The 26835-nt window shown below is 39.1% G+C and overlaps 1 protein-coding gene and 1 pseudogene across 7 annotated transcripts in view; one reads left to right on the top strand and one right to left on the bottom strand.

The window, feature by feature from the left end:
* Positions 1-7339: 7339 nt before the first annotated feature.
* ZFX (zinc finger protein X-linked) overlaps positions 7340-26835 on the top strand; it is a 34252-nt gene continuing 14756 nt past the window's right edge. Inside the window, exons 1-3 of one of the 7 annotated variants that reach the window (XM_037046206.1) lie at positions 7340-7443; positions 22175-22263; positions 25176-25745. In XM_037046206.1, coding sequence (XP_036902101.1) covers positions 22203-22263; positions 25176-25745 — 631 coding nt within the window. In that variant the 5' untranslated portion in view covers positions 7340-7443; positions 22175-22202. Of the gene's footprint in view, positions 7444-7602; positions 7958-8210; positions 8331-8846; positions 9124-9551; positions 11789-22173; positions 22264-23497; positions 23554-25175; positions 25746-26835 lie in introns of those variants that run through there. The other 6 variants (XM_037046211.1, XM_037046204.1, XM_037046208.1 and 3 more) reach the window with 6 other exon arrangements.
* LOC118987182 (cleavage and polyadenylation specificity factor subunit 5-like) lies at positions 14696-15509 on the bottom strand (annotated as a pseudogene).

Here is a 26835-nt window from a genome sequence, read left to right as displayed (position 1 = left end):
TCCTCACTGTCCTCTTCTGTACAGTGGGGCAACTCATAGATCATCCGCGCAGGGACCTTTTGCATTTGTTGGCCAAACCTCTCTGTATTCGTTTATTTTTTCTCACCCCGCCCTTTTAATTCTGGTGGGGTTTCTAATCATAGTACCTCAGCCCCTGGCCAATTATCTTAAGTCTATTCTCCCAGCCACTCTGAGCCACTGTGATGGATCCAAGGGCGAGCACATGGCATACACACGGCTGGAGCCCTGGTATGGTGAGACCAGGAGAGAGACCCCGTCTCTTTCTCCTGGGGTTACTGAGCTAAGATAACATGAGCCTGGGGCTGCTGGTGTCCTGTCTGGAGGAAGCCTGTCAACATGGTTGGAATTCTTGAATCTGGTCAACTTGAAGGCCAGCACCGCCCTTTGTTGGAATGCTGTGAGGTCTAAATGAGAGAAGTTCTGTAAAGCACCAAGCAGTGTGCAGAACAAATGGTGATTTGCTTTTTGCTGTCTTGATGATTGCAGGTGTTTTTCTGTTGTAGCTAAAATTTGTTGCCAAATGTGTTTGTGGGTAGATAGGGAATTCTCCCTGAAATGGGGTAAGTTCTTTGAGTCCCCACATAGAGACCTCCCTCACTCACTTAGGAAAAGCTTATTTTGAAAGATCTTTCATCTGTGTCTCTGGGCCAGGAACATTACGCACCTGTAATTTGTTGTTTAGTGTCTGTTCTGTGTCATTTTCTGTCTCCGCCTCTGAACATTGAGTTCCTGGGGGCATGGACGTGGGTGACACAGTATCAATGTCCAGATCTGCTGACGCCTTGAACCTCCCCCAACCCTCCTGGGCTATCTCATGCCCATTGGAGGACTCTAAGCCCCTGACTGACAAAACCCAGCTCCTCCCCTGGGTGGAGGGCTTCAGAGGAAATGGGTTTCTGCCATGTGCCCATCCCGCTGTCTTTCTAGCAGCAGTGCAGGCGGCTGTGCGTGCTACAGAAATTCTCAGTGACAGACTTCTTGCAGAGTCGAGGTGAGGAGCCACGTCAGAGCCCTGCAGGGCCCCAGAGAGTCCTGGTCCTCAGCATCGCCCTGGAATTCGTTAGAACTGTGGGCCCTTGGACCCCATCCTGCACCAGAAGGAGCCTTTTCACGGCATCTCCATTAAAGTTTGAGAAGCTCAGGTTTGGTTTCAACCTTTTCTTCATAATCCATTTTGGGGTGGGGAGAAGGCTACTCACGAAATCATTCTTTTCAGCAAAAACCTTCCCAAACTCGTCACCAGACCAGATCACGTAATGCTCTGACACCTCACTACTTACTCTGTTTTCGTGTGAATTTTCCCTGAATATAATGTTATGACCATGAAGTGGGGGTTCTGTGGCGAGAGCGCCTAGGAGTCATGTGCACAGCTCAGCCTTTACAGAAACCTTAATGTTACTCAGTCTGATTCCTGCTGTGTCTTTGGCTTGCCTCACCTTTTTGAGCATTATGAAACTTTCCACATTTCTGCCAGCTGCTTCTTCCTGTTTTGCTCTCGGTTTGGGTTGTTTCTGTTTGCTTGATGTCCGTATGCAAAAAACAAGTAAAAAACACTGGTGGTTCATGTAAACACAGAGCACAATTAAAATCTATTCCATATGAGATTCTCTGACAGGGAATTCTTGTTGTCTGTAATTGGTAAGAACATTTTTGCTTTAAACTATGTTTAATTATCACTCCTTTGAACATATTCATATAACTGTTTGGGGGTAAGAAGTTGTTATATTGATGAAAATAATTACAATAATAATAAATCATTACAAAAGAGTCTTTGTTCAAAAGGTGGAATTTTCGAGAGCTGCTTTAACAAATGTTGCTATCTGATAGGTCATTCTTAAGATAGTTATGTTCTTGGCAAAAATTAAAGAGTGTGAACACACCAAGAATTGGCTAAGGAGTGGAGAGCTGGGAATTCTCTTCTGCTGGAGGGAATGTATATTAGTCATGTATTAAAATGTGTGTATAATCATTTTGGAGAGTAATACTGAAAATGTGACCTATCCAGCAATTTTACTTCCTTATCCTCCAAGAGAAACTCTTATAAACATCGGCAAAGAAGCATTTACCAGGATGTACTAATGTTTCTTATAATATCATTGATGTGTGCTCACTTGTCAATGTATCACCTGGGCTCCTGGTTCAACCGCAGATTCCTGAGCTTTATCCTACACCTACTAAAAATCAGAATTTTGAGGAATTGAGGCCCCCAGAATCTGCATCTTTAGCAAGGTATTCCCTTGCAACTTTGAAGACCATTGCAGTTTTCTTCATCATAAGCAGTCTAGTTTTATTGATTTCATTGCTTAATTATAGTAGTTGTTTTGAAAAGAAGGGGTGTTATAAGTTATGGTACACAGAAAACTGAGAAAGGAAGCAACTAATATCTATAGTGCTAGCCCCACTCTAAAGATTCTTTGACACTTGAAGGTGTTTTTGTCTGTGATGCTTATTGTTGTTTGTTTTTTTATTATTTATTATTTTAAAGATTTTATTTATTAACTTTTAGAAAGAGTGGAAGGGAGGGAGAGAAACATCTATGTGTAAGTGATTGGTTGCCTCTCGCACACCCCCAACTGTAGACCTGGCCTGCAACCCAGGCACGTACCTTGACTGGAAATCAAACCAGCAACCTTTTGGTTTGCAGACTGGCATTCAATCCACTGAGCCACACCAACCAGGGCTGTTTTGTATTAAAAATTTTTTTCTTTATTGATTTGAGAGAGAGATAGGAGGGGGAGAGGTAGGGGGAGGGAGGGAGAGAGAGACATTGATTTGTTGCTCCACTTATTTATGCATTCATTGGTTGATTCTTGTATGTGCCCCGACAGGGGAAACCTTGGCATATTGAATGACCCTCTAACCAACTGAGCTATCTGACCAGGGCCTGTTTTTTTTTTTTTTTTAACTTGCTATGGAAAATTTCAAATACACACCCAGAGGGACAGAGGGGTGGGGAGATAAATGATGGTGGAAGGAGACTTGACTTGGGGTGGTGAACACACAATACAAAATACAGATGATGTATTCTAGAATTGCACATGTGAAATCTATATAATTTGATTAACCAGTGTCACCCCAATAAAGTCAATACAAATTTTCAAAGGAAACTTCAAATAGGGAGGTACACAGAGGGAAGAATACATCAATTCGTTACATGCCTGTCATCGAGCATCAACAATTGTTTGCTCGTGGCTAGTCTTGTTTCACTTATATTCCCTACACAGCGCATCCTCAAACCTTCTTCTGTCTTCACTCTCCTTTATTATTTTGAAGGCCATCTCTGAGCCTTGTCTCTGCCCCACTGTCTTTCTAGCAGCAGCGCAGGCAGGTGTTTGCGGTACAGAATCTTATCATTTGCCTGTATCATTTTATCTGCAAATAATTTGATAATGTGTCTCTAAAAGACAAGGGCTCTTTCACAAATATAATCACACACTGTTTACACCTAAACCAATTAACAATAATCTGTTTATACCGGCATCTATCTTGTCAATGTTGACAACGATATAGTTAATGTTCACATTTCTTCGACTGTCTGATTGGGGTTTTTTTTTAACACTTGTTTGAATCAAGATTGAGACTAAGTTCATATGCGGCAATTGATTATGTCTTTTAAGTCTTTTTTCGTTTATTGGTTTCCCCTCCAATTTTTTTTTATTTGTTGAAAAAAGCAGGGCCCAAAGTTTCCCACTCTTTTGATTTAGTTGATCGCATCCCTGTAGTTTCATGGACATGCTTCTTTGTCTCCCGTATTTCCTGTAAATTGGCAGTTGGAGCTAGAGGTTTGATCAGGTTCAGATTTGATGTCTTTGGCTCCTGGGATTGTGCGCTTCCATCCTGGGGCACAGGTCTGGTTGTCACTCCAGTTAGCAGCCGTGGATCACCGTTGCCTAGATTCACTGATTCATTAGGGATTGCAAAAATGGTGGTACTCTAACTCTATCAAGCCTTCATATATTAGTTGAAATACTCCTACTACATGAAAAATCCCTTCATCACCTATTCGTTCGGCCTGAGGAATAGTTCGTACAGGACACATTATTCCATTTACTAGTTTTCAAAATAATGAGTTGGTTCTCTAGCCTTCTCCAAAGGTGATAATTTAAAAAAATATCAAGATGTAATTCCCATGCCATACAATCCACCCTTCTGAAGTATACACTTGACTCGTTTCTAGTATATTCACAAAGCTGTGCAACCATCACCACTAGTTCATCATTTTCAAAAATCCCATTATAAACTCACCAACCTACTGGATGCATTGCAGTCCATAGCAATTATTCTTGTGACATTCAGGTTTTTCAATCCTTAGCCAACTGGAACCTCTTTAAATTGGCTCCTGAGACATTTTGACACACGCCCAGGGAGCTTTCTGTTGTGAGGAGATATTCCTGGTTCACCTTGTACCTTTGGGCTGCAGCCCAGGAATCAATCATTTCTTCCAGAACCGTGGTTCCTCTCGTGGAAAATTGTACATGGAGGCAACAGTTTGGACACCCAGTGTGCTCACTATTACTGGGCATTGTTTCAAGGTGTCACATATTGCTTTTTTACGTCTTCAGTGCAGCTAGTTTGTTTGCCGTGTCCTGCGATTTATAATTCATGAGGTGGAATTTGGCTGTGATTTGCAGGCATGAAACAATGTCTTATTCAACTAATGACTCATGCGAAAAATACTGTTTGAAAATCACCTAACTGTCCGTCATTGTTTATTTTAAATCATTTCCCTTGGGACTCCTATTAGAAATTCTTCCTTGGCGTTAATTATAGCCAGCTGAATTTCAACAGGATGCAACGTGCTCATATTAAGATAAGCGCAAAGAAGATGACTTAAGTAGCAAGTATCAGATAAATGGTTAATTTTTATAGGATGTGCTTAGTTCAATAAAATTAGATATCTTTTAACCTTTGGGATATAAAACAATCAATTATCAACATTTTTCAAGGTCTGTATTTTCTCATAAACGGATCATTTATTGCGTCCTGTTTGGACTTCCAGTAGTCAGTGATGTGGAGTGAAAATCAAACAGCATTTTCTCCTTTTTTTTTTTAACAGCTTCTTTTCTGACTAATCTTTCTCTGGAAAATGATTGAAAGGTCTTGTATTATTTCTGGCTCAAGGACCTATAAACATGTCAGGGATTTTTAGTTAAAGTTATTAAAACACTGTCAAAACCTTGAGTAGGTGCTTTTAACTATCCGATATACATTAACAGCTCTGAAGGAACAAATAAATTTTAGCACATAACCCAAATCCCTTTGATTGCCTTGAAACCATCTATTTTGTATTCACAGCATAGGCTTTGAAATGTTCTGCTCTCAATCTCCCTAAATCAAATTTCCCTTTATTGTGGTTATTTGAGAAAATGAAAGCACTTAAGAATGTTTTTATTCTGCCACAGGCAACCTCCTTATTCTGAGTTCCCCAAGGGCAAGCACCACACCTTTCCATTCCCTGTGCCCAGAATTCTATAGGTCCTTAATACCAAAACAATGAACAAAGCATCAATGCAAGATAGGTTGTAGCAGGTCCTCTAAGTGCAAGGTGTCGGGTTAACCACCCAGTGCTTCCATCATCAAATGCTTTCGGTGATCTTAGGTGTTTTCAAGGTCCTATTGTGAATATTTTCATACACTATATTTGATATTTTATCATAACGTTGAATGATTTCTGATCTCTGCTGTTCACACTTCGTTTGCTCCTTCACTTATCATGAGTACTTTGTGTTAAGGGTATTTCGAGTAAAATGATTTTTGTGGTACACTGCTCTTTATAACCTGTCATAAATGGATTTGAAGAAGTCACTTTCCATTTTTTGAAAACTCCAAAAAAAGGTATAGTTGACCTCATTTGTATAATGATCTATAGAATAATTTTTGTTGGACTTCAATAAAAGTTTATCTAATGTAATTAATAGAAATAGGCTTTCCTTTCCTTGTTTCCCATCAAAGTTAACAGTCTTTACGCATGAAAAGTAATGGCAAACCGCTCTTTAAAAGTGTCAAAACTACTTCTGGTCTTTTAAGTTGAGGAAATCTTTCTCTTTTTTTCTCATTTGTGTTCATTGACACTTTTCTTAAGTGCTTTATACTGGTAGACTTATTAGTATTTGATGGTAATTATGGGAGAACTAACAAGAATGCTGACATTAGGTTTTTGTGTTCATGGATTTTGAGAGCCCCTTCTTGACATACCATACCATTAAACAGAGGCTCTTGTTAAGTACTTAAATGCCAGTAATCAATTTTTAAAAATTATATTAGTGTGAGTATACAAAGTAGATCTCATTTTTTTTCTCAATTGTGTTTACCTTTCTGTGAGTAAAGTCTAGATCATACCCTGATAGGGTTGTCTATAAATGATGAAGACGTTGTCATTTATCATTTTGGAAAGGAAATTTAATCACTTGAAGGAAAAAATCAGAACTGAAGACTTGAGAGAAAAAATTACCATCCAGTGTATTATCAGAGATTTCTTCTTATTGTACCTTTGGTTTGTAAGATATCTGAAGGGAAGGACAACTTGCATTTAAGAGCTTTAAAAAGTTATGACAGGAAACTAAAATGTATGGCTTCTGTATTTAAAAACATTTCACGCCAGTATGCTATTTGCTTTAAAACTTTTTATGTTCTGTACTGTTTAAAATGTTTTTCTCTAACATATAGGTAACTGAAGAATAAAGCATGCCTTCCTGATTAAAGACCACGCTATCTACCATTTAACAAATAACTTTTAAACGTGTTTGAGTCCCAAGTTCAGTATGGAAAGAGCCTAAAAATCTAAACTCATGAAACGCAAAATGCGCATTTTGGGGTTGATAAATGCTTTGTGTACTCAAATAAGTATTTTCCTTTCTCTCAGTCTTTTTAAACTTTAAGAGGCTCAGATTTGTTAAAAAAAAACAGCCATACTCAATTCACCCTCTCTGAGAATTTGAAAAATTGATGCTTTATGAAACAATTACACGACTTCCATTTCGTAGGCTCCCAAATTCTGAAATATAGGTATATAGAAAATATACGTTGAAAATTCCTGTTCATTGCGATGTGCGAAACCAGTTTCAAAATGTAACCCTTTCCCTCATTTTTCCCCGCCCCCGCAAACTAATAAAATCAGTTAGGCTTTCTGGCCGAATGCTTATTTAAAAAAAAAAAAATAAACCGTTTGGTAGTTGCTCTAGGATCACCCTTCTCCCCCTCCTCTTGCCCACGTACCCACTTAGACTGGGAAGCTTATTTTCATTTTATTTCAAAGATTTTTTTTTTTTTTTTTTTAGCGAAAGCAGGGGACGGCGGGGGTTGCTAAATTTATCTTCTTCTCCAGCCACGGGGATGAAGAAAACACATTTACTGCAGGCGGGGGTCTGAGGGCCTGCAAACAACTTGAGCTGGCGCCTGGGCCAGAACGGGCGCGAAGAGGCGGTAGGTCTCCGGGGAGGGCCGGGGGGCGGCCGCGGCCCAACGGGAGATGGTGGGGGGCGGCCCGGCCGGGTCGGGCCCCGCGCGGGCTTTACGGCCGAGGCGGTGGTAGCCGCGCGCGTGTAGCGGCGGCGACGGGCGGGAGCGCGGAGGTGGAAAGAAGGGGGGCGCTGTCACGGTGACTCCGGCCGCCGGAGACCCCTGCCGCAGCGAGGCCACTGGGTTTCCCGGTAGCGGGACGTAAGCGGCGCCGACCCAGGGATCCAGGGGGACCCACCGGGCGGAGGAGGGGGCCTATCTACCCTTCCGCATTTTCCTGGGTTTCTCTCCCGGGCGGTGACGTGACGTGCTGACGGCGGGCCCGTGCCGGGGAGCTGGGCCGCTTTTTGTCAGCTCCGAGCTCGGCCCCTCCTCCCTCCCTCCGCCCGCCCCACCAGCCGGAGCCCGGCCCAGTGCTCTAGAGAAAGGCCGGCCTGCAGCACCCGCCACCGTCGCCGCCCGCCCGCACGCCCGTCCGGTGAGTTCCGGGTGTCGCCGCGGCCGCGGGGCCTAGCGCGCGTGCAGCGGCCTGGTCCCGGCCTGGTCGGCGGCCCGCGAGGCGCCCTTCAGCGCTAGGCCAGGCGGCGTGGCGAGTGGCGCCGAGCAGGCCCCGAGGAGGCCGCAGTTAGGCCCGGGGAGGAGCCCAACTGCCCCGAGCGGCGGCGGAGGCGCGCTCAGTGAACGGGCGGGGATTGGGGGAGGGTCGCGCGGCGGCCCGGGAGGCGGTTGAAGGGCCTCCTGTCGACGCCACGGCCGGCCTGGGGCACTACGCGAGGGCGAGGCCTGGCCAGGTGGCTAAGGCTGCAGGCGTGAGGTGAAGGCCGCAGGCCGACCGGGCCGATTTTCGCTATGTAAATATCGGCAAGGGGGGGAGGGACGGGGGACAAGATGGCGACGGTTCGGCGCCTGCTGAAGGGGACGATTGAAGGGGTTGCCGGGAGGGGGAGCCGCCATCTTGAAGGCGGTGTCGGAAGAGAAAATTCCGCTACAGCCCGTGAGGGGGGGTCGGAGAGCGGGCTGCGGTGGTGGCGGCGGCGGCCGCGGCGGCGGCCCCGGTGACGGGCCCCGGAGGTTTTCCACGGCGTGTACGCGCGGAGGGGGCGTGCTCGCTCCCCACGGCGGCCATTGCCCTTGCCGCCATGATAGGCTCCAGGCTCTCGGCGGCAGCGCCACCTTCCAGCCCTGGCTTCGCTCAGCCCTGTGATGGGCTGTTGCTTCCGCTGTATTTTAACTGAACTGCGGCAGGCAGCCATCATCGCCTGCTGGGCGCTTGGCCATCTCGTTTCTTAGCGCCGCCAGCCCCGTGCTTTTACCTCGCTCTTTTAGCCACCCGAGGGCGATCGGGACGGTTGGCAGCCCAAACATCTGGGCTCATCGCGGCAAGGGGCACCCCCCGACATGTTATTAGTCGAGCAAAGTCATACGTGGCTGTTAGGATGCCCTCGATGCGGTTGTTTTCCACCAATCACTGCCTTCCCCGGTGTCTAAATAAAGCAATAGAAATACAATTTGATAGGAAAGAAGTTCTCAGCACCCTTTTATCCAATAGGGAAAAAATGCAAATTGCAGAGCACAGAAACGGAGGAATAACATTTTGAAGGAGTCGTTTGAGCCCATTTATTTGGAAACAACTTTATTGAAAAGGTGCATTTAAGCTATTAGTGATCTGTTGTTGGTAGTATTTACTTTTGGGGGGTAAGGAACGGGCAGAAAGTTTTTAATTTTCTAATTGAAGGATAACATAATTTGGTGCAGTATTTTTTTGTCATGGTATTTAGGATTCTTTATTTGATTTGAAAAATTCGAAGGTTTAATTCCACCCCTTAAAGTTCTTTTAATTGCATACCGTACCACTGTAAACTCGCAGCCCAGTGTTAGTAGTGCATCGTTTTGGGTGCTAAGAACGATTAAAACGGTTCTTGTAATACAGTGTGGCTGCTAGAAGTTCGTTGTTTAAGTGGTAGATTGAGACGAAGTGAAGTGCTGCGAGAAAGGTACAACAAATTACTGAGGTTCCAGAGGAAGGCAAGTTTTCCTTTTGGAGCATCAGGGGAGTGTTCCTGACATTTTGAGGTCTGAAGGATGGGTAGGACTTCTTTGGGCAGTGGTGGAGGTGGGGAAAGGGCATTTCAAGGTTGAACGTTCTTTGGAAAACAATAAGCATTTACAGTTTGGCTGGAGTAGGTGGTGTAGGTAGGGGAGAGGTGGGAATTCTGGCCAGAAAAGGTGGATGGTGGAAGAGCTTGTTTGCCAGGTTGAAAGGCTTATACTCGGTGGGGGAGCCCGGGGAGCCCTCAATTAGCAAGGTCAGGACCCACCTGAGCTGGACTTTATATTTACTTAGTAGTTCCATTAGACTGGGAAAAGTTTCAGAGTTGAAAAATAATGAGAGTAGTAAGCTCATTAGTGTTTTCACGACTGGAATGATGATGGAGAATGTTCAGAAGTTAATTTTGCTATTCTTTCAATGATCCATACATACTAGGTAGATAGCTGCTCCTTTTTTCTATCCTAACTTATTCCAAATAACCTTTTGCTCAGTTACTATAATTTCTCTAGTAAACAAATAGGGAGGGGTTTCTAACTTTTCATTCACCAGGTGAAAAAGAGGACTAGCACCGTGGATTACTTTACAAAAATGAGGAATGAATCTGTAAGTTTTCTTCATGGTAATTTTTTAGGAAGTCACGTTTGAGAAGTAGGTTAGAAGAGCCGGTTACTAAAAAGGCAGCAGCCTTCACATGGTCCTTTGCAACGTCTGTTCTTCCCCCTTGTTGAGAGTAACCAACTTTTTGTTGTAGAGAATAACTAAGGGTGTTTGCTAAGCAAAGCCTCCTCATGTTCTGATTAATCTCTCTCTGTTATAGATCCCCATGTGGGGAATGTGTGTCCTATCATTTTATGATAGAAAACATAAGTATTCACAGTCCGTTCCTAGACTGTGACAGGTCAGAGCATTTACTCTCCAGGAGAGAACTGGAGATTCTCATGGCTGTCATAAAGGGCCACGGTTAAGAGACGTTTAAGAAACAGTGCATTGTTAGGAGGCCCATTGCAATCACATTGCTAAGGCAGACTGGGTTGTCAAGGTGGTATGAATAAACGTGCGCTTCAGAAGAACCAGTTGCTTTTCATCTTGACAGCTGGAGAAGACATAAGAAAACTCAAAGAAAAGAATTGTATTGCACACACAGTGTAGCATTAGTAGATGTTTTAGTACAGCAAGGGTGGATGTTCAAGATAAAGATTGTTAAACTCAAGTTGTATAACAAAGAAGACAGGGAAGTGCATAGTTTAGAAGGATTTCTACCCCAAACAATTATGTATAAAATGTTCTTTGCGTGCAAGGATGGACCTTGATCTGGAAAACTGACTGGAGGAAAGAAAACCTTATTTCCCTATCATCTTGGGTAAATGAGGTGTTAGTTTTTAAGTTATGCGGATGTTTCAGGTAGCTGCAAGTTTCCTTTTTAAAAAACATGCTCACAATACATCAAAACAATTTTTTCCACATTGCTTTTTGTAAATGCTTTCTTTCTAACCCCGTCTGTATTTGTATTGTCACTGATGGCCTTGATTTTATTATCTGTGTTTGTGTGCACTGGAGATTCCAGACTTTTTTACTCTGAAACTCCTCAACCCGTCCTTGAAACCCTCAGCTGTAGCAGAGATTACCTACCTAATCTTTTACTTAAGTCAGAAGCATAGATGATCATCTGATCTAAGCATTTGCATTTTCTTCCTTCCACGTCATGCTCTTCTCTGCCTCTACCTCGGCTTTCCTCCCTCCTGTTTTTCGCTGCAGGAAGAATTGGCCTTCTTCAGGCCCAGCTGCTCTGCTTGTGTACCCCACCCGTCCCAAAGGAGGGAGCTCAGTCAGTGAATCTGCCGATTGCATCATTGCCCTCTGTCTCCGCTGGTGCCTGTCCCTCCCCTTATCAACATTCTTAGGTTTGCACATCGTGCAGAAAACCTCACCTGTCTTTTCCTTCTCCAGTACTTTTATTTCTTTTCATCCTACTTATTCCTAAATTGAGTAACTGTTCCGCAGCCTGTCACCGGGTGTGTCATATAAAAATATTCTGTGTTTCAGAAACTCTGTGCCTTCTCTGTCTTCTATCATGAGATTTCCCTCAGGGCCAGTCCTCCATCCTCTTTTCTCGAATCTTCTTCCCTGGTTTCTGTGTTTCATGCCATGCCCATCCTCTCTTTTAGTTTCTCCTCTAGCATTTTCAGCTGCCTACTGACCAACTTCACCCAGGTGTCCGATTGTCTCAACGTGGCTGAAAGCAAATTTTTCTGACACATAGTAAGTAGATGCCCAAAACTATTTATTGGAAAAAAATTTTCTTTAACCAAGAGTCCCTAAAACGACAGCTGCTTCTAGCTTTCTTTCTCTTAATGGCATCATTATGTTTCCCAGGCTCATTCTTTCTTCTCTGTCTTATGTGGCAATGTGGACAGCTTTAACTTAGCATTTAGTCTATTATATTTTAACTGTGTTTATATTTTTGCCATCTTTTCTAAATACTGAATGTAGAAACAGTTTTATTCTTGTCTCTAAGCAGTGCCTGGCATGTGGTCATTATCTATGAAAACAATTATTTCAGTTATTGAGTGCAGAATTTTATGTATTTGAATAGTTTTCAACTATTCAAGCGTCTGGTCAGTTGATCAAGGGTATATACTACATGAGTTGAATAACCCCTACCCCACTTTTACTGCTTGCTTATCTCTTTGAGGTTAACTTAATGTAGCCAGTGTATTCTTACTCCTGTGAAACTATTTTTCTAAACAATATTTTATAAAATCCAAGTATCTTGTAACTATAATTACTCAAAGAGAGGCCAAGGGGAGGTCTACTTTAAGTTATAAAATATTTCAGAATTACAAGTATCAAATTACAAATATTTCAGAGAAGCGAGTATTACCCAGATTTAACAGATCTTAGTATTTTATTATATATTTGATTCTTAACATTTTTGTTTGTTTAAAGAAAGAAAATCTCATAAATCCTTGTGAAAAATACTCCTCATTCCATTTTTTGTCTTGTCTTTGCCAGAAGTAACCACTATCTTAATTATGTATGTACTAAGTTTTCAAACTTCTTGGTCTCAGGACTCCTTCACAGTCTTAAGATTGAGATCCCCAAAGAGTTTTTGTTTATGTGGGTTCTACCTATAGATATTTACATTAGAAATTAAATCTGAGACATTTAAAAATATTTATAAATTCATAAAAAATAATAAGCCCACTGTATATAACATAAATAACTTACTTTAAAAATGACTTTTCAAAAAAATTAGTGAAAAGAGTGGCATTGTTTTGTATTTTACATTTGCACTTCATGTATTCCAATCTGTTGTATATGAATGGTATCTCATGGCAGATTTCATTTTGTGTTTCTTAGATTACTTGTGAGGGTGAGCTTTTCCTCTTGATCCATTTTTCTGTTGGATTGTTGCCTTTTTCTCATTGGCTTATGGATATTTTTATATTCTAGATACTAATGATTTATAATTATACATACTGAAAATACCATTTTCTAGTCGGTGGCTTATTTTTTTAGTTTTGTTTATGGAATTTGTGTGTGTGTGTAGGACTTCTCAGTGTGAAGGTAGTCAGTTTTCTCAGTTTTTTTAATTTATGGTTTATGTTTTTTTCCTTACCCCAAGGTTATAACAATACTGTGCTTTTTTTCTCATATTTAGGTCATTAATTCATCTGGAACTTTTTTCTCTGTTGTGTGATGTAGGAATCTAATTTTATCTTTTTAATGTGGATTTGCCAAGTAGTTCAGCCTTTCTCCCCTCTGATTCATAATGCAACTCCTGAGGTTTATCATATTCTCACATGCACGTATCTGTTTCTAGTTTCTCTTTTCTAGTTTCGTTGGTTGAGTATACGTACTATACCACTCTGACTTAATATTGATAATTTTATAATTAATTCTTAATATGTGTTTTTGTCAGGTTTTAAAAACTTTATTTTGGGGTCAGTGTCAATTTTTATGCAAAACTGTTAGATTTTTCTTATGTTTGCATTAAATTTATAGAATAAATATATAGATGATATACAGATGGATATATGCTAAATAGTGGAGCTGGGATTTGAATCTGAGAATACTGCCTTTTAGAAAAGCTCTTGCACAACTTTCATAAATTTTTGCGAGATACTGTGTAATTTTTGTGGTCGTGAATAGGATGTTCTTTTATTTCTATTTAGTTATCGCTGATGTATAGGGAACGTTGTGGACTTAAATGTATTGACATTAACCTTGCTGAACTCGCATGTCAACTGTATTTCATAGATTCTGAGATGCACTTCCCCCCTTACATTTTAACATCTCTGAAATAAAAATAGATCTTGAATTGATGGTGTCTTATAATCAGTATTGTTCAGGCAACAGTCATGATATAGTTATTGCCTAGACATGAACAAACTCAGTCAGTCATCACTTAAGTGAGTATGTGCATTGTTATGTTATTCTATTATTTTTTAATTTTAAAGATATAATTTACTTATTTTCAGAGGAGGGGGAGGGAGAGAGAATTTTCTGAGAGGGAGAGAAACATCAATGTGTGGTTGTCTCTCATGCGTCCCCACACTGGGGACATGGCCAGCAACCCAGGCATGTGACCTGACTGGGAATTGAACCTGTAACCCTTTGGTTCTCAGGCTGGCAGTCAATCCACTGAGCCACATCAGCCAGGGCTGGATGTGGTGATTTTGATATGCATTGATTTTTATTTAGCACTAAATATATTGTGATTTTTTTCATAATTTTTCTGTCACCCATTGAATTATTTAGAATTTTGTTTTAAAATTTATAGGATATTTTTCTGTTACTTCTATGACATTTATTTCTCATTTTATTGCATTATAGTTGGGGAACATTGATGTGCAGAAATGAATTGTTTTTCTGTATACTAACAACAATTTAAAAATTGTTTATTTTTTAGGAGTCCTTAATGTATAACAATGTATGAGTAGAATCAAAAGCAAATTAAACATTGTGCATTTGTTTACACCACTGTTTAGTTCTTCATATCAACTTTACTAGTCAAACCATAGAAAGCAGGTGGCAGTTTAGGGGTTGGGAAAGAGATAAAACACAAAAACCCTTTTCTACCACGTTTATTCTATACTATGTAGAGCTGTGTTCTACCTAGAAGCTGTAGAGACAGCTTCTTTTACTTCTCCACTGTGCAAGAATTCAGTTGTATATAAAATTGAACCTGCTCAAAAGCTAAGGGAGACTAGGAATAATGGGTCTATATCCTGGTTCATGTCATACAATTCAGATAATGGCACAGTTACCAGCTTGTAATTTTAGGTATTGGAAACAAGGCTTTCCCTTGAAGTTGGACCAAAAACCACTTCTTATGTTCCTTCAGTTTTGTACTATGTGCAGGAGTATATGGGTCCCCAGGAGGTTCAAAATTTGTTCTCTACCAGTTACCAGTACAGTCATCAATGATGCAGTTTTACAGGACTCCATCTTGATGCCCTAGTATCTGTCATTAAGTGTTTTAGTCCTTTAACTTAATCTCCTGGGTTAGTTCACCACCAGGTAGTTTGAAGAAAAATTTTACAAGCTATAGCAGTTAACACATGGGGTAGCCAGTACTCTTGTACAATCAGAACCCCCTCTACTGTCCTCATTCTAGTTTTATCAAAATTCCCCCTTGTGCTGAAATCTGGCTACAACAGAGCTATCCTCATAAAGGGGCTCTTTTGTACCAAACATGTGATTGGTAGGAGGGTACGGATTGATGGTGCCCTCCAAGGTGAGCAGCTTAGTCTGCTGCAGTACTTGCCTAACTGGTTGACCCCTCCTCCCTCCAGAGCCAGGCAGTCTGTGAGCGATTGGGTAGCACCACAGACACGCTGGCGAGCACTGGCGGCCAGCGGAAAGGGGGAGACGCAGGAAGACTGCCCCGTGCGGCAGCGGTTATTTGCGTCCCACTCAGCAACTGCTGCCTTGCCGTTAACGTGAGAGTGCGAAGAGGACTAGAAATCAAGTTTAAAAGCCGTTACAATTTATAATAAGGTCAGAGATCATTCCATATCTTGAACTAAATTTAAAAAATATATTAAGACCTTTAATAAAAACGTAACTAAGAGAGGTGAACTAGATTTATGGGGAGAGATGTTCATTGATTGGAAGTATTATAATATTGCAAAGACGTCAGTTTTGATATGTAGAAATTCAGTCCAATCCCAATCAAAACCCCAACAGGATTTTATTAACCAATGTCACTCCAATAAATTCAATACAAATTTTTAATACACTTTTTTTGGATGAGTTCTTGAATTTATATGGAAATGCAGATGGCCAGGAATAGCAAATACAATCTAGGAAAAATAAGTTGGGAGACTTATACCATCATATCAAAGCTTATTATATAAAGTTATAGTGATTAAAACAGCAAATGCAAAGTCAGATTGATTTATGGAATGGAATAGAGTCTGAAAGCAAACCTGCATGTATAAGGTCAGTTGATTTACAACAAAAATGTATTGGCATTTTGATTCACTGTAGAGGTTAATTAAGAGAGAATTGATACCACTGATACAACATATTAAAAAATAAGATTGATTTATCTATATAAGTATTTGCCTTTAAAAAAAATCTCAGTAGTTTTTTAAATTATGCTTATCAATGGGGGTTTCCATTCTCAAGTGTTATATAAGAAAGCTTTTGTCTTCAATTATGTTGATTTTGTACTAACACTATAAATTCATACTGTATTTTTCAGTTGAGTCTCTTGGGTTTCATAGATTATACATAAGTATAATTTTTTCTAATAATAATTATACCTTGCATTGTATTATCTCACCTAATTGCATTGGCTATCAGTTTCTGTGTAGTCTTAAATAATAGTGTTAATAGGCATGCTTGTTTTAATTTTTACTTTAGAAGGAATACTTTTAGTGGTTTACCTTAGTTTTAATACAGGTCATTTTATACATACTGACATCATATTCCTATATAAAAACATTTATAACATGAACCAGTTTAAGATTTGTATATACCTGTGTATTTTTAACAACTTTATTGAGATAAAAGTCTTATAGAATTCACCCTTTAAAAATGTACAGTTCAGTGGTTTTTAGTAGATTCATCATTGTGTAACCATCACCACTAATTACAAAATGTTATCACCCCCAAAAGAAACCTGTACTCATTAGCAATTACTCCCATCATCATATTTCCCTTAACCCCCTCCAGCAACCATTAATGCACTCTGTTTTTATGTATATGTCTATTCTTGACATTTCATATAAATGAAATCTTACAATTTGTGATCATCTTTGTCTGGCTTCTTTCACTTAGCATAATGTTTTCAAGGGTCATCATTTTTGTAGAATATCTTAGTATTTCATTCCTGTTGTATGTTTTTAACTGTTAAGAAAATACCTGTTTCAATTTGACTAAATAGTTTGTTTAAATAAAATAGATGTTGAATTTCAACTTTTCATCAGCTACTGAGAAAAATCAGGATTTTACTTTTTTGACCTGTTAATTTGGCCATTATTTAGCTCCATCTTTGAATTCTAGAATAACCATACTTTGTTCAAGAGGGTGTGTGTGTAAAAGGAATTGAGAAAACTTCCCTCCTCTGTGTATGGCATAGTTCAGATAGCTGTGGGAAAAATCTGGAGCTTTTTGAATGGATAACAGGTAACTTTCTCCTCTCCCCACCCCCAATACCGTGATTGGGTTTTCAATCTCTTGTTGAGTTAATGCTGGTAACTTACATTTCCCCTCAATGTGCTAGCATAGAATTATAGACTATTTTCTTACAACATTTTAATTTTTTCTGTATCCATTTTTTTCTCGTCTTATTTCAAATTGTGTATATTTGTGTCCCTCTCCACCTCCTTTTAGGTTATTATCTAGTAGCGTATAACTATTTCACAAGATGCCTGAAATTATCCAGGTTCAGATTTTATTTATTTAGATTTAGATTAGCTATCTCCCTGACTTTGCTCCAGAGAATGATCATGGAACTGATACTGCCATTACTCAGTGGAGCTGATATTCATTGGAGCATGCCCATTGTCGGTCATGTAAGAAGCAGGTGTACTACAGACCAGCCCCCTGCATTGTCCAGCCTGTTATTTCTTTTAAATTATTAAAGGAGTGATTGTTATAGGTATAAAACATACTGCTAATTGTATAAGCAAAAGATCCATGTATAAATAATCCATAATTTTGCAATATTTTTTAAAGATTTTATTTATTTACCTTTAGAGGGGAAGGGAAGGAGAGAGGGAGAGAAATATCAATGTATGGTTGCTTCTCATGGGTCCCCTGCTGGGAACTGGCCTGCAACCCAGGCATGTGCCCTGACTGGGAATCAAACCGCGATCATGTGGTTCACAGGCCCGCGCTCAATCCACTGAGCTACACCAGCCAGGGCTAATTTTGCAATATTCTTTAAATTTTTTTATTTTATTGATTTGAGAGAGAAAGTGATTCACTTGTTGTTTTACTTATTTGCTTGTATGTGCCCTTGATGTATGGGGACAACGCCCTAACCAACTGAGCTACTGGGCTGGGCCTCTGCAGTTTTCAATTTAAAAATTTTATAGCTGTTGAAAAGCTTGAGATTATATTCTTGCCAGTGTTCAAGATGTACAGAGAACATTGTTAATGTCAGCACAGAATTTCCTGAACCATACAGATCCAAAGTAATGTGTTTTGGAAAAACAATAATAGGAAGCATGTGTTGTTTATGTAGGTGAAGGAAAGGGTAGGATCAGTATCAGTCACGGTACTGTGTTTGTGATCTGGCAAGGCAGTAATTGAAAGAAGTTTTATAGTTTAAGAATATTTAAAAAATTAAAAACTATAAATGCTGCAATACATGATTTTTACAACTAGTTACTAGAAGAAAACTAGGGAAAATACTTACTAGCTTGAATAAAGTAACATGAAAGCGAGAATGCCTTAATCTAAAAAAACACCCCATAATTCTAATGCATTATCAGAAAGATTTTCTAATAGAAGGAGACAGATTGCTCATTAAGGCGTTCAATAAGATAATACCGACCTTTCTTCATCATGTACTGCATTTGCCAGAAAATACTCTTTTAAAAAGTTTTCCCCTGACAGTTTTATTTAGTGTATTTTGGGTACACTGTAGTCTAAATTAATCTCCACTTCACATTATGTCAAAACACTGTCTTCATCCTTTGATCACATCAAGCACTTCAAACACTCCACTTCATTACACCTGCAACTAAAGCAGAATACTTCTTGAGAGGAAAGATATGAAAAAGATTTGTTCACGATCTCTACAAAAGCTACTAAAGTGTTTTTTAAAAATTTAACTACAAAATGAAAGAAGTGTAATCCAAAGAGATAAGTTATTATTATGACATACAGTGGAATGTTATGTAATGAACATGGCTTGATAAATCGTGAGAACATTGGTTTCATTCTGATTGTCAGAGGAATTACTTCTAACCCCACAGGGGTTACACAATTGAAGTATAGTCATCTCTGTTTGGAAGTACAAAACGTGGTTTTTCCTGACTGAGTTTTTATAGTGACAGAATAGAAGGAAAATTAACCAGTCAAAACTGTTGAACAATTGCTGATCACCTAAGTCAAAATAAGATGAGGAAACACCCTCCATTTGGGTCATAGTATCTATTAGGAAATAGGTACTATATGCAATGATGGGAATAATAGCAAATAAGTCTGTTACGGAGCTTGGGTGAATTTTTTAGGGCACACCAAATATTGGGGAACTGCTGAAGCTTTCTAATAAGGGGAGTGCTGTGATCAAAGCAGTGCTTTGGAGGTTTGGTCTATCTCAGTGAGTGGCACCAGCCCTTATAGTAAGGTTCCCAGTCATTTGTTGTGGAAGTGGCAGAAAAGAGTGAAAAGCCAGTTGAGAGGTTATTTTTCCCCTGGAATCAGGAAATACAAAGCTGAGAGTAAGTGGTGGGAATAAAAAGAAGGGATACATTTCTGAGAAGTTGTGGACAAGGAATGGAGGTTTGACAACCTGACTGAATGTAAGCAGAGAAGAAGGAAGGGGCCATAGTGGTCATGTCAGATGAAGCAGGACTTTATCACAATGGAAATATTCAGCAGTCTGGTGGGAGTGTTAGGTGCTAGCCTGAGTATGTGGATTTGGGGAATCATCTTTGTGTAAGTGGTAGTTGAAACCATGGGATAAAGAGAAAGCAGAAAAGAAAAGGGCTGAGTGCACCACCCTGGATAAAGTTGCAATAATGGGTGTGGGGAGTCGGGGTAAACAGCAGTTGGGAAGGTGGGAAGAGAACTAGAATTTAGTTTGAAGAAACTGAGGAAGGAGAGAATTTCAAAATTGGTGGTATTGATTGTCTGTCAAACCCCAATAGAAAAGCTAAGGGGGGATGAATGCCAACAAAAGGAGCTGTTGTGCAGGTTGAGAATTCTTAGACCTAATGGGCTTGGGTTTATGTAGGGAAATTGGAGAGAGGGGCCTTTAATACCTTAATGAATCACATTCATTGCCTTCTTAATTGGCTCAATTTCTTGTTAGTAGTATGTCATTGTACTTAGAAGCTTAATTCATGTCTATCATCTTGTAATTACATTTTTTAAAGGTGAAAAAATAATTATGGCCAGAGGTGATTTTGGTGGGGAGAGAGCAGTGACAAGTTACTCATCACGTACCCTTTCCATTTTCCATAGTTAAACTTTTTTTTCTTCATTGGTCCTTTTAATTTGGAGTGGTTTGAAGAAATAACATGAAATAAGCTCTTGGAAAATGAATAAAATATGTCTTATTTGACATGTTAAAAATCCATTTATTAATGTTAATTGAGTTTCTTGTGGATATTTCTTTATGGAATAGATATGTACACACAAACACACATATGTTTAGCATCTGAAAATAAGCATGTATAAAATAACCATGATTTATAGTGAACAAGCACAATCATAAAAAAAGGAAAAAGGAAAAATTGCTGTGGAAATTCAGAGGAGAGAGAGGGGGGTTTTCAGCTTTTTTCTTTTGGTAGGGAAGAGGATTTGGGGGAAAGGTTCAAGCAAGATGATAGGGGAAAGGTGTTCCAGGTAGAAGCAACCGTGAGCCAGATGCAGATTTGGGCTCTTATGGGGACATCGGGCATTTTTGTTCGGTTGAAATGTGTGCATGTGGTGGTAGAGATGATGGAAAGATAGTTTGGAGCCTGACTTTAGAAGATAGCGGGAATTTGAACTTTATTTGGCAGCAGCAGGCAGCCATTAAACATTTCTAAACAGAGAGATGACATCACCTACCTGATACATTAGAAAAATAGCTGTTATTTGAAAGATTAATAAGAAGCATGCAGTGCTTATGTCATCAACAAAAATGATAAAGGATAAAAGAAAGATGTGTCTAATTGTACCATTTAGGTTGGATTAAAAAGTGAAAAAGTAGAGATAAGGAAACCAGTGAAGGAGGAGGTTTATGCAATACTTAAAACACGAATAAGCCACAATCCTTGCCGGCTGCTCTTTCCAAACAGTCGTTAGTATTAAGTAGTATATTGTTTTATGGGCTAAGTTCTTTTTGTTGTAAGGTTTTGGCTTAAGTAGAAAAGGGAGCCTTAAATCATTGGGATGTCTTACAAAGACTGAAGGCAGATAAGGTTCTGTAGCTGGGCCTCAGAAAGGTCTAGAACCAGGAGCTAAAAGCTTATTGATAAGCCTCCCCGCTGCTCCCTCTATTCTATCAGGGTACTCACCGGACTCTTTTTATTTTTTATTTGTAAACTTTATCTCACTTGTCTAAGCCGCAGTTGGAAAATGGCCTTCCTCAGCTTCTATATTTCAGCCACCAGGAGAGAGAGAGAGACTTAGTGACCCTTGCTCATGGTTTTAGTTCTCAGGGATAGGACTTTGATTTTATTGTGCTCAAAGATGAACTTATTTTTACTATTTTATAACTAGTGCCAATCAAGTGCATGGCCAGAAGAGTATAAATACACTGTGGGAATTTACTTCTCTATATTGGAGAGTTAGTTAAGAGATGTCATTACAAGTTAGAGAGAAATCCCAAAGGGTGTTTACTGTAATTGTGCACTTTGAGTTTTTATTGATGTTTAACATATTGGTTGAAAGCAGACTACATTAAATTTAGAGAGGTAATATGAAAGTTGTGCAGAAATTTACCCCCAGTACTGAGTGTGTTTGAGTTGAAATTTAATAAAACCAGTTACCTTTGCGGGAGTGTGGGGTGTATGCACTGAGAGGAGACAAGTGTTGGGGTGCTGGAAATGTTCTGTATCTTGATCTAGGTAGTGCGGTTACACAGATTTATGCAGGTGTCAAAATTCATCAAGATGTGTTCACCTGATGTATGCAAACACTATCTCAGTTAAACAAAAAGTCTATCGGGTGTCTTTTTTTTTTTTTTTTGGCTCATCGGTTTTCATTAGTGTTTATGTATTGAATGTATAACCCAAGACAACTCTTCTTCCATGGTGGCTTAGAGACACCAAAAGGTTGGACACCCCTGGTAGGCAAAGCTAACTTGTTTGATTTATCTGCCTTCAGCCTTGTCACATAGATGCGCATATATCATTGGGAATCAATTACATTCCATTTTATTTTAGATAGATATGCTTTTGAAATTATGTGACATTTTAAATGCATGATACAAAAAAAGTAAGACTTTGTATACTTTTTTTCCTAATTTAGGAGCTGTGACTGATGAAAATTAAAGGCCATGGATGAAGATGGACTTGAATTACAACCACAACAATCAAACTCATTTTTTGGTGCAACAGGTATAATTACTTGGGTTATTCCACTTTCCAACTCCCAATTTGGAGTTAGTTATCAAGTGAACAAATTGCTAGACTCTCACATTGATATTCACTCTTAGGTATGTTGTTATCTTGTCAAGCCTACAAATGTTTAAGTGAGCACATTATTTCCCTCCTTAAAAATTTGGCTCCCTCACAACAACTCTGATATTCTTGTCAGTAACAGCAGCAGTAGCAAAACCTCAGTGTTATCTTCAGTTATTCTCATCTTGCCTAGTTATAAGTCCTGTTCTCTCTTTGAAATGTTCTTGCTTACATCTACTTCCTACCACATGACAGGCTCTATCAGCTCATTCCTAGTCTGCAATAACTTTCAAATTATTTTCCTCACCCTTAGTCTCTTACATATATAGCCCACCAACCAGAGTACTCATTACAAAGTAACATGTAGATCATGTTATTTCTCTGTTTTCTATTACCCAGTAGGTAAAGTATAAATCTAAGGTCATCTGCATTCTGACCCCATCCTGCATTTATGACCCTGTCTCTTTCATAGGTTGACAAGAGGAGTCTTTTGACTCAGGAAGACAGTCTTATCTCACTTCCCAAACTGTATAGGAAAATGAAATTCATGAAGTTCTAAAAATAGAAAAAAATTATTTACAATTTTCAATTATCCATGGTTCCAATTATGTAACATTGTGAAGTGATTATGCTAGGTTTTATGATGTAAGGTGGTTTTATATCATACTAGCTAGCTACCCTTATAAATATTAATAATGAGTTTTCCATTAGACTTAAAATGATTATATTGCAATATATTAATGAAGTAGTGATTAACTATATCAAGAAATTAAATGTTAGTGGTTTTTAATTTTAACTTTTCTTTAATCTCAAAATCTAGTGTATGTGGCAGGGGGTATGTGTATTTTTCTTAATGATTTGGGCTAGTCTTTTGGTTCAAGTTTGGCTTAAGTGAAAAATTTTAGTAATTCTCTCATCATTAGAACACAAATTATAATTAATGTGCTTGAAAGATAGACGAAGCTCTTTGGGGAAAACCATATAGTATTTGCTAGCTTAATCTTGCCACAAGCAAGGCTGGGTTATGGGCTAAGGGGTAGATTGAAGGGCTGTTTCATTTTAGCCCTGATTGTTAACACTTATGGTATTTGTTTATCTTTGAGCAAGTCACTTAATCTGCCAGGGCCTCCACTTTCATTTGTCCTAATAATAATGAAACCTCTCATTACAGTTTTTCAGAACACTTCCCATACATTTCTCATTTGATCATCACAACAGTCTTGTGAGGTATGCATGGCAGAAACTACTGTCCTCATTTTACTGATGAGGAAACCGAAACTCAGAGGTTAAATGACTTGCCCAATGTCACAAAACTAATAAGTGTCCAAACCCTGTTCTCTGGTTTAGATGATTTCTCTTGCCACTAAATGCTTTCTTCTTTATGTCTGCAAAATGGAGATTACAGTGTTCTATTGGTTGGTGTTAGTATTGAGAATATTGAAAACAAAAGGATAATGCATTTAGTAGAAGTTCTGTAGAAATTAAAGCAAACATACTTTTTATAGATATAAAACATTTATAGATATAATTAAAATAGATATTGATTTGCTTTAAGATTCCCTACATTTTTAATGGTTCTTTGGCCCTTGTTGATCATTTGTATTTGTTAAAACAAAGCCGCGTGTCTCTCTGAGGGCCTGGCCAGTCATAAACAGTCATTGAGTTAGGCAGCTGCTTGGACTCACCCTGGTCCGAGTCACATCCAGAAACACTAATTGAATGAATCGCTTTTTAGGTAAAATTTATATAAAACTTTGCTTTTCTCTGGACCAGGAGCCAAGATACCAGATTTGTTGTATCTTACATATGTTTTTTGGCAAAGATACCTGATTTGGAGTCCCATTTGTGGCATTTATTCAGTGTCATATTTACTGAATACCATAATATATACAAACTGTGTGATCTTGGTGAAGTCATTTAATCTCATTGGACTTTAATTGATTCAATCCTCTACCTTCGTTCTTATCTACAGAGTGGACTAGAGTAGGTTGCTTGTACTCTCAGGAACTGCCTGGAGCATTGGGTTATGGGGCGTTGCAAGGAGACTGGATGGAGGCAGAGTACCCTGGTGAAGTTGGGGCAGGCCCTGCTCCAACTAACTTCACCTTCCATTGCTTCAGAGCAGCTGCACTTTCATTCATCTTATCTCTCCACAGAGCTTCTTAACCAGTTAGTTGTCTTTCCTCTTTAAGAGGGTAGAAGACTGTGGCCTTCTACCCTCTTTTGTTTATGCCCCAATCCTTTTGTATCCTAGATTCAGAGGATAATAGCTAAATTCCATAGTCATAAATGGAGGATATTAATGGGATATTGTACCAGGACAAAGAGGGAGAGAGGAGGAAAATGGAAGGGAAATATAAGAAATACATGGGAGAGAGGGAAAGAAGAAAAAGTATGAATTGAGGAGGGAAAGATGGAGCAAGATGGAAGAAAAATGAAAAACATATACTGAAGGGAAAGGGTATATTTGCCACCTAAAGTTGCTTTACTTATTAATTTTTATAATCATCCCTTAAGTAACTATGCATATGGGTTTAATTTTAGTGAACCAAGGATTTTACTTTCATGAATATTTTTCTTCTGTGACTACTTCAATTGGTTTTCCTGTTTCCGTGTCTATTAATTGATTTGGGATGAGTATAAAGGTTCTTGTATTAGAGTTTTCATTTCTGATATGATTCAAGAATGGTGGATTCCCTCTTTATTTCTTTAATCTAACTGAATGTTTGAGGAAACTGAGAAGCTAGTCTGTTTGTTTTCCTGATAGAAATTAAATAAACATTTATGTTAATTGAAGTAGTCATGCATGCCTACCTGGAATTGTGATTTTAATTTTTTTCTTTTTTAAGGAGCTGATACTGCACACATGGATGGTGATCAAATTGTTGTGGAAGTACAGGAAACCGTTTTCGTCTCAGATGTTGTGGATTCAGACATAACTGTGCATAACTTTGTCCCTGATGACCCAGACTCAGTTGTAATCCAAGATGTCATCGAGGATGTTGTTATAGAAGATGTTCAGTGCCCAGACATCATGGAAGAAGCAGATGTCTCTGAAACGGTCATCATTCCTGAGCAAGTGCTGGACTCAGATGTAACTGAAGAAGTTTCTTTAGAACATTGCACAGTCCCAGATGATGTTTTAGCTTCCGATATTACTTCAGCCTCGATGTCTATACCAGAACACGTCTTGACAAGTGACTCTATACATGTGTCTGATGTTGGACATGTTGAGCATGTGGTTCATGACAGTGTAGTTGAGGCAGAAATCGTCACTGATCCTCTGACAACTGATGTAGTTTCAGAAGAAGTATTGGTAGCAGATTGTGCCTCTGAAGCAGTCATAGATGCCAACGGGATTCCTGTGGACCAGCAAGATGATGACAAGAGCAACTGTGAGGACTACCTTATGATTTCCTGTAAGTCTTGGGGTACAGTGATTACCAAAGGTATTTTTGAAGGCTGTCTTTCCTAACTTACATCAGGGGTGAGATTTTCTTGACTTCTATAAAAGTTTTTATAGAAGTAAATTTCTTCTATAAAAGAAGAAATTTTTTTTCTTGGCTTTTCTTGATGTCTATAAAAGTAAAGTTCATAGACATTCCTGCGTTTTTTCAGCTTGGAGCCTGTCAGATAAGTCAAAATTAAGAAAAGCAAAGTTGTACAGAATAAAGAGTCATTTCTCTGTAAGGACGCAATAGAAAAATGAGATTTCTTCAGTCTAGAAAGACAAAGATGGAAAGGAATAGAACAACTTTGTGAAATCATGAAGTATGTGATCAGGCTGTTACCAGCCTTTATTAGAATTAGGAATCCTATTGAAACGTAAAAGGAGTTCATATTGGAAAAAGATGTATAACCAAACTACTTATATTCTTGGTCTGTGCATGTACTTACTATTTATGTAATACTTATGTGCTTATGTAAAATACTATATAACAGATAGCATGGAGAAGAACTCTGGCATAACACTGGAACATAAGTGATTCTAAAACATGATTTCAAGTGTGATGAACTCAGGTTATTGGAGAAAAGGTGTTTTGGAACACACCTCTAACTGTTTTAATGTTTGGGGGCATAGCTGTGTCTTCTTACACGTATTTCTTGGTACCATTTTTAGACATAGTCCTCAGTTGGATAGACCACAGTTCTGACTCAGTGTGGAAATTCTTAGGTCTTTAGGAACTGAACATCAAAGAAATAAAGACCCACTGACTGTTTGCTTATATAAATTCATAAGACTATTTCTTTGCTTGAATACCTAATGTAATACAGGAACTTAGTGTAATATATATTGGAGTCCAGCATTTTAGGGAAAATACCTTTTAAAAGTTATTTAAGATTTTAGAAATCACAGAATTATTTGTGTAAAGAAGAAAACACCATCATTCACCATGTTGTTTATTGGGCCCCTGCTGTGTGTCAGACATTGTTGTAGGTATGTGCCACATAAAAAAAAATACATAAAACCATTTTCCTTGGAGAGGTTACAGTTTACTCTGGGAGAAG

This window comes from Sturnira hondurensis, unplaced genomic scaffold (genome assembly GCF_014824575.4).
Source record: "Sturnira hondurensis isolate 20B ecotype Veracruz unplaced genomic scaffold, ASM1482457v3 Scaffold0005220, whole genome shotgun sequence".
Classification (NCBI taxonomy): domain Eukaryota; kingdom Metazoa; phylum Chordata; class Mammalia; order Chiroptera; family Phyllostomidae; genus Sturnira; species Sturnira hondurensis.
Note: the sequence above shows the minus strand (reverse complement) of the source record. Positions and strands in the feature narration are given on the sequence as shown.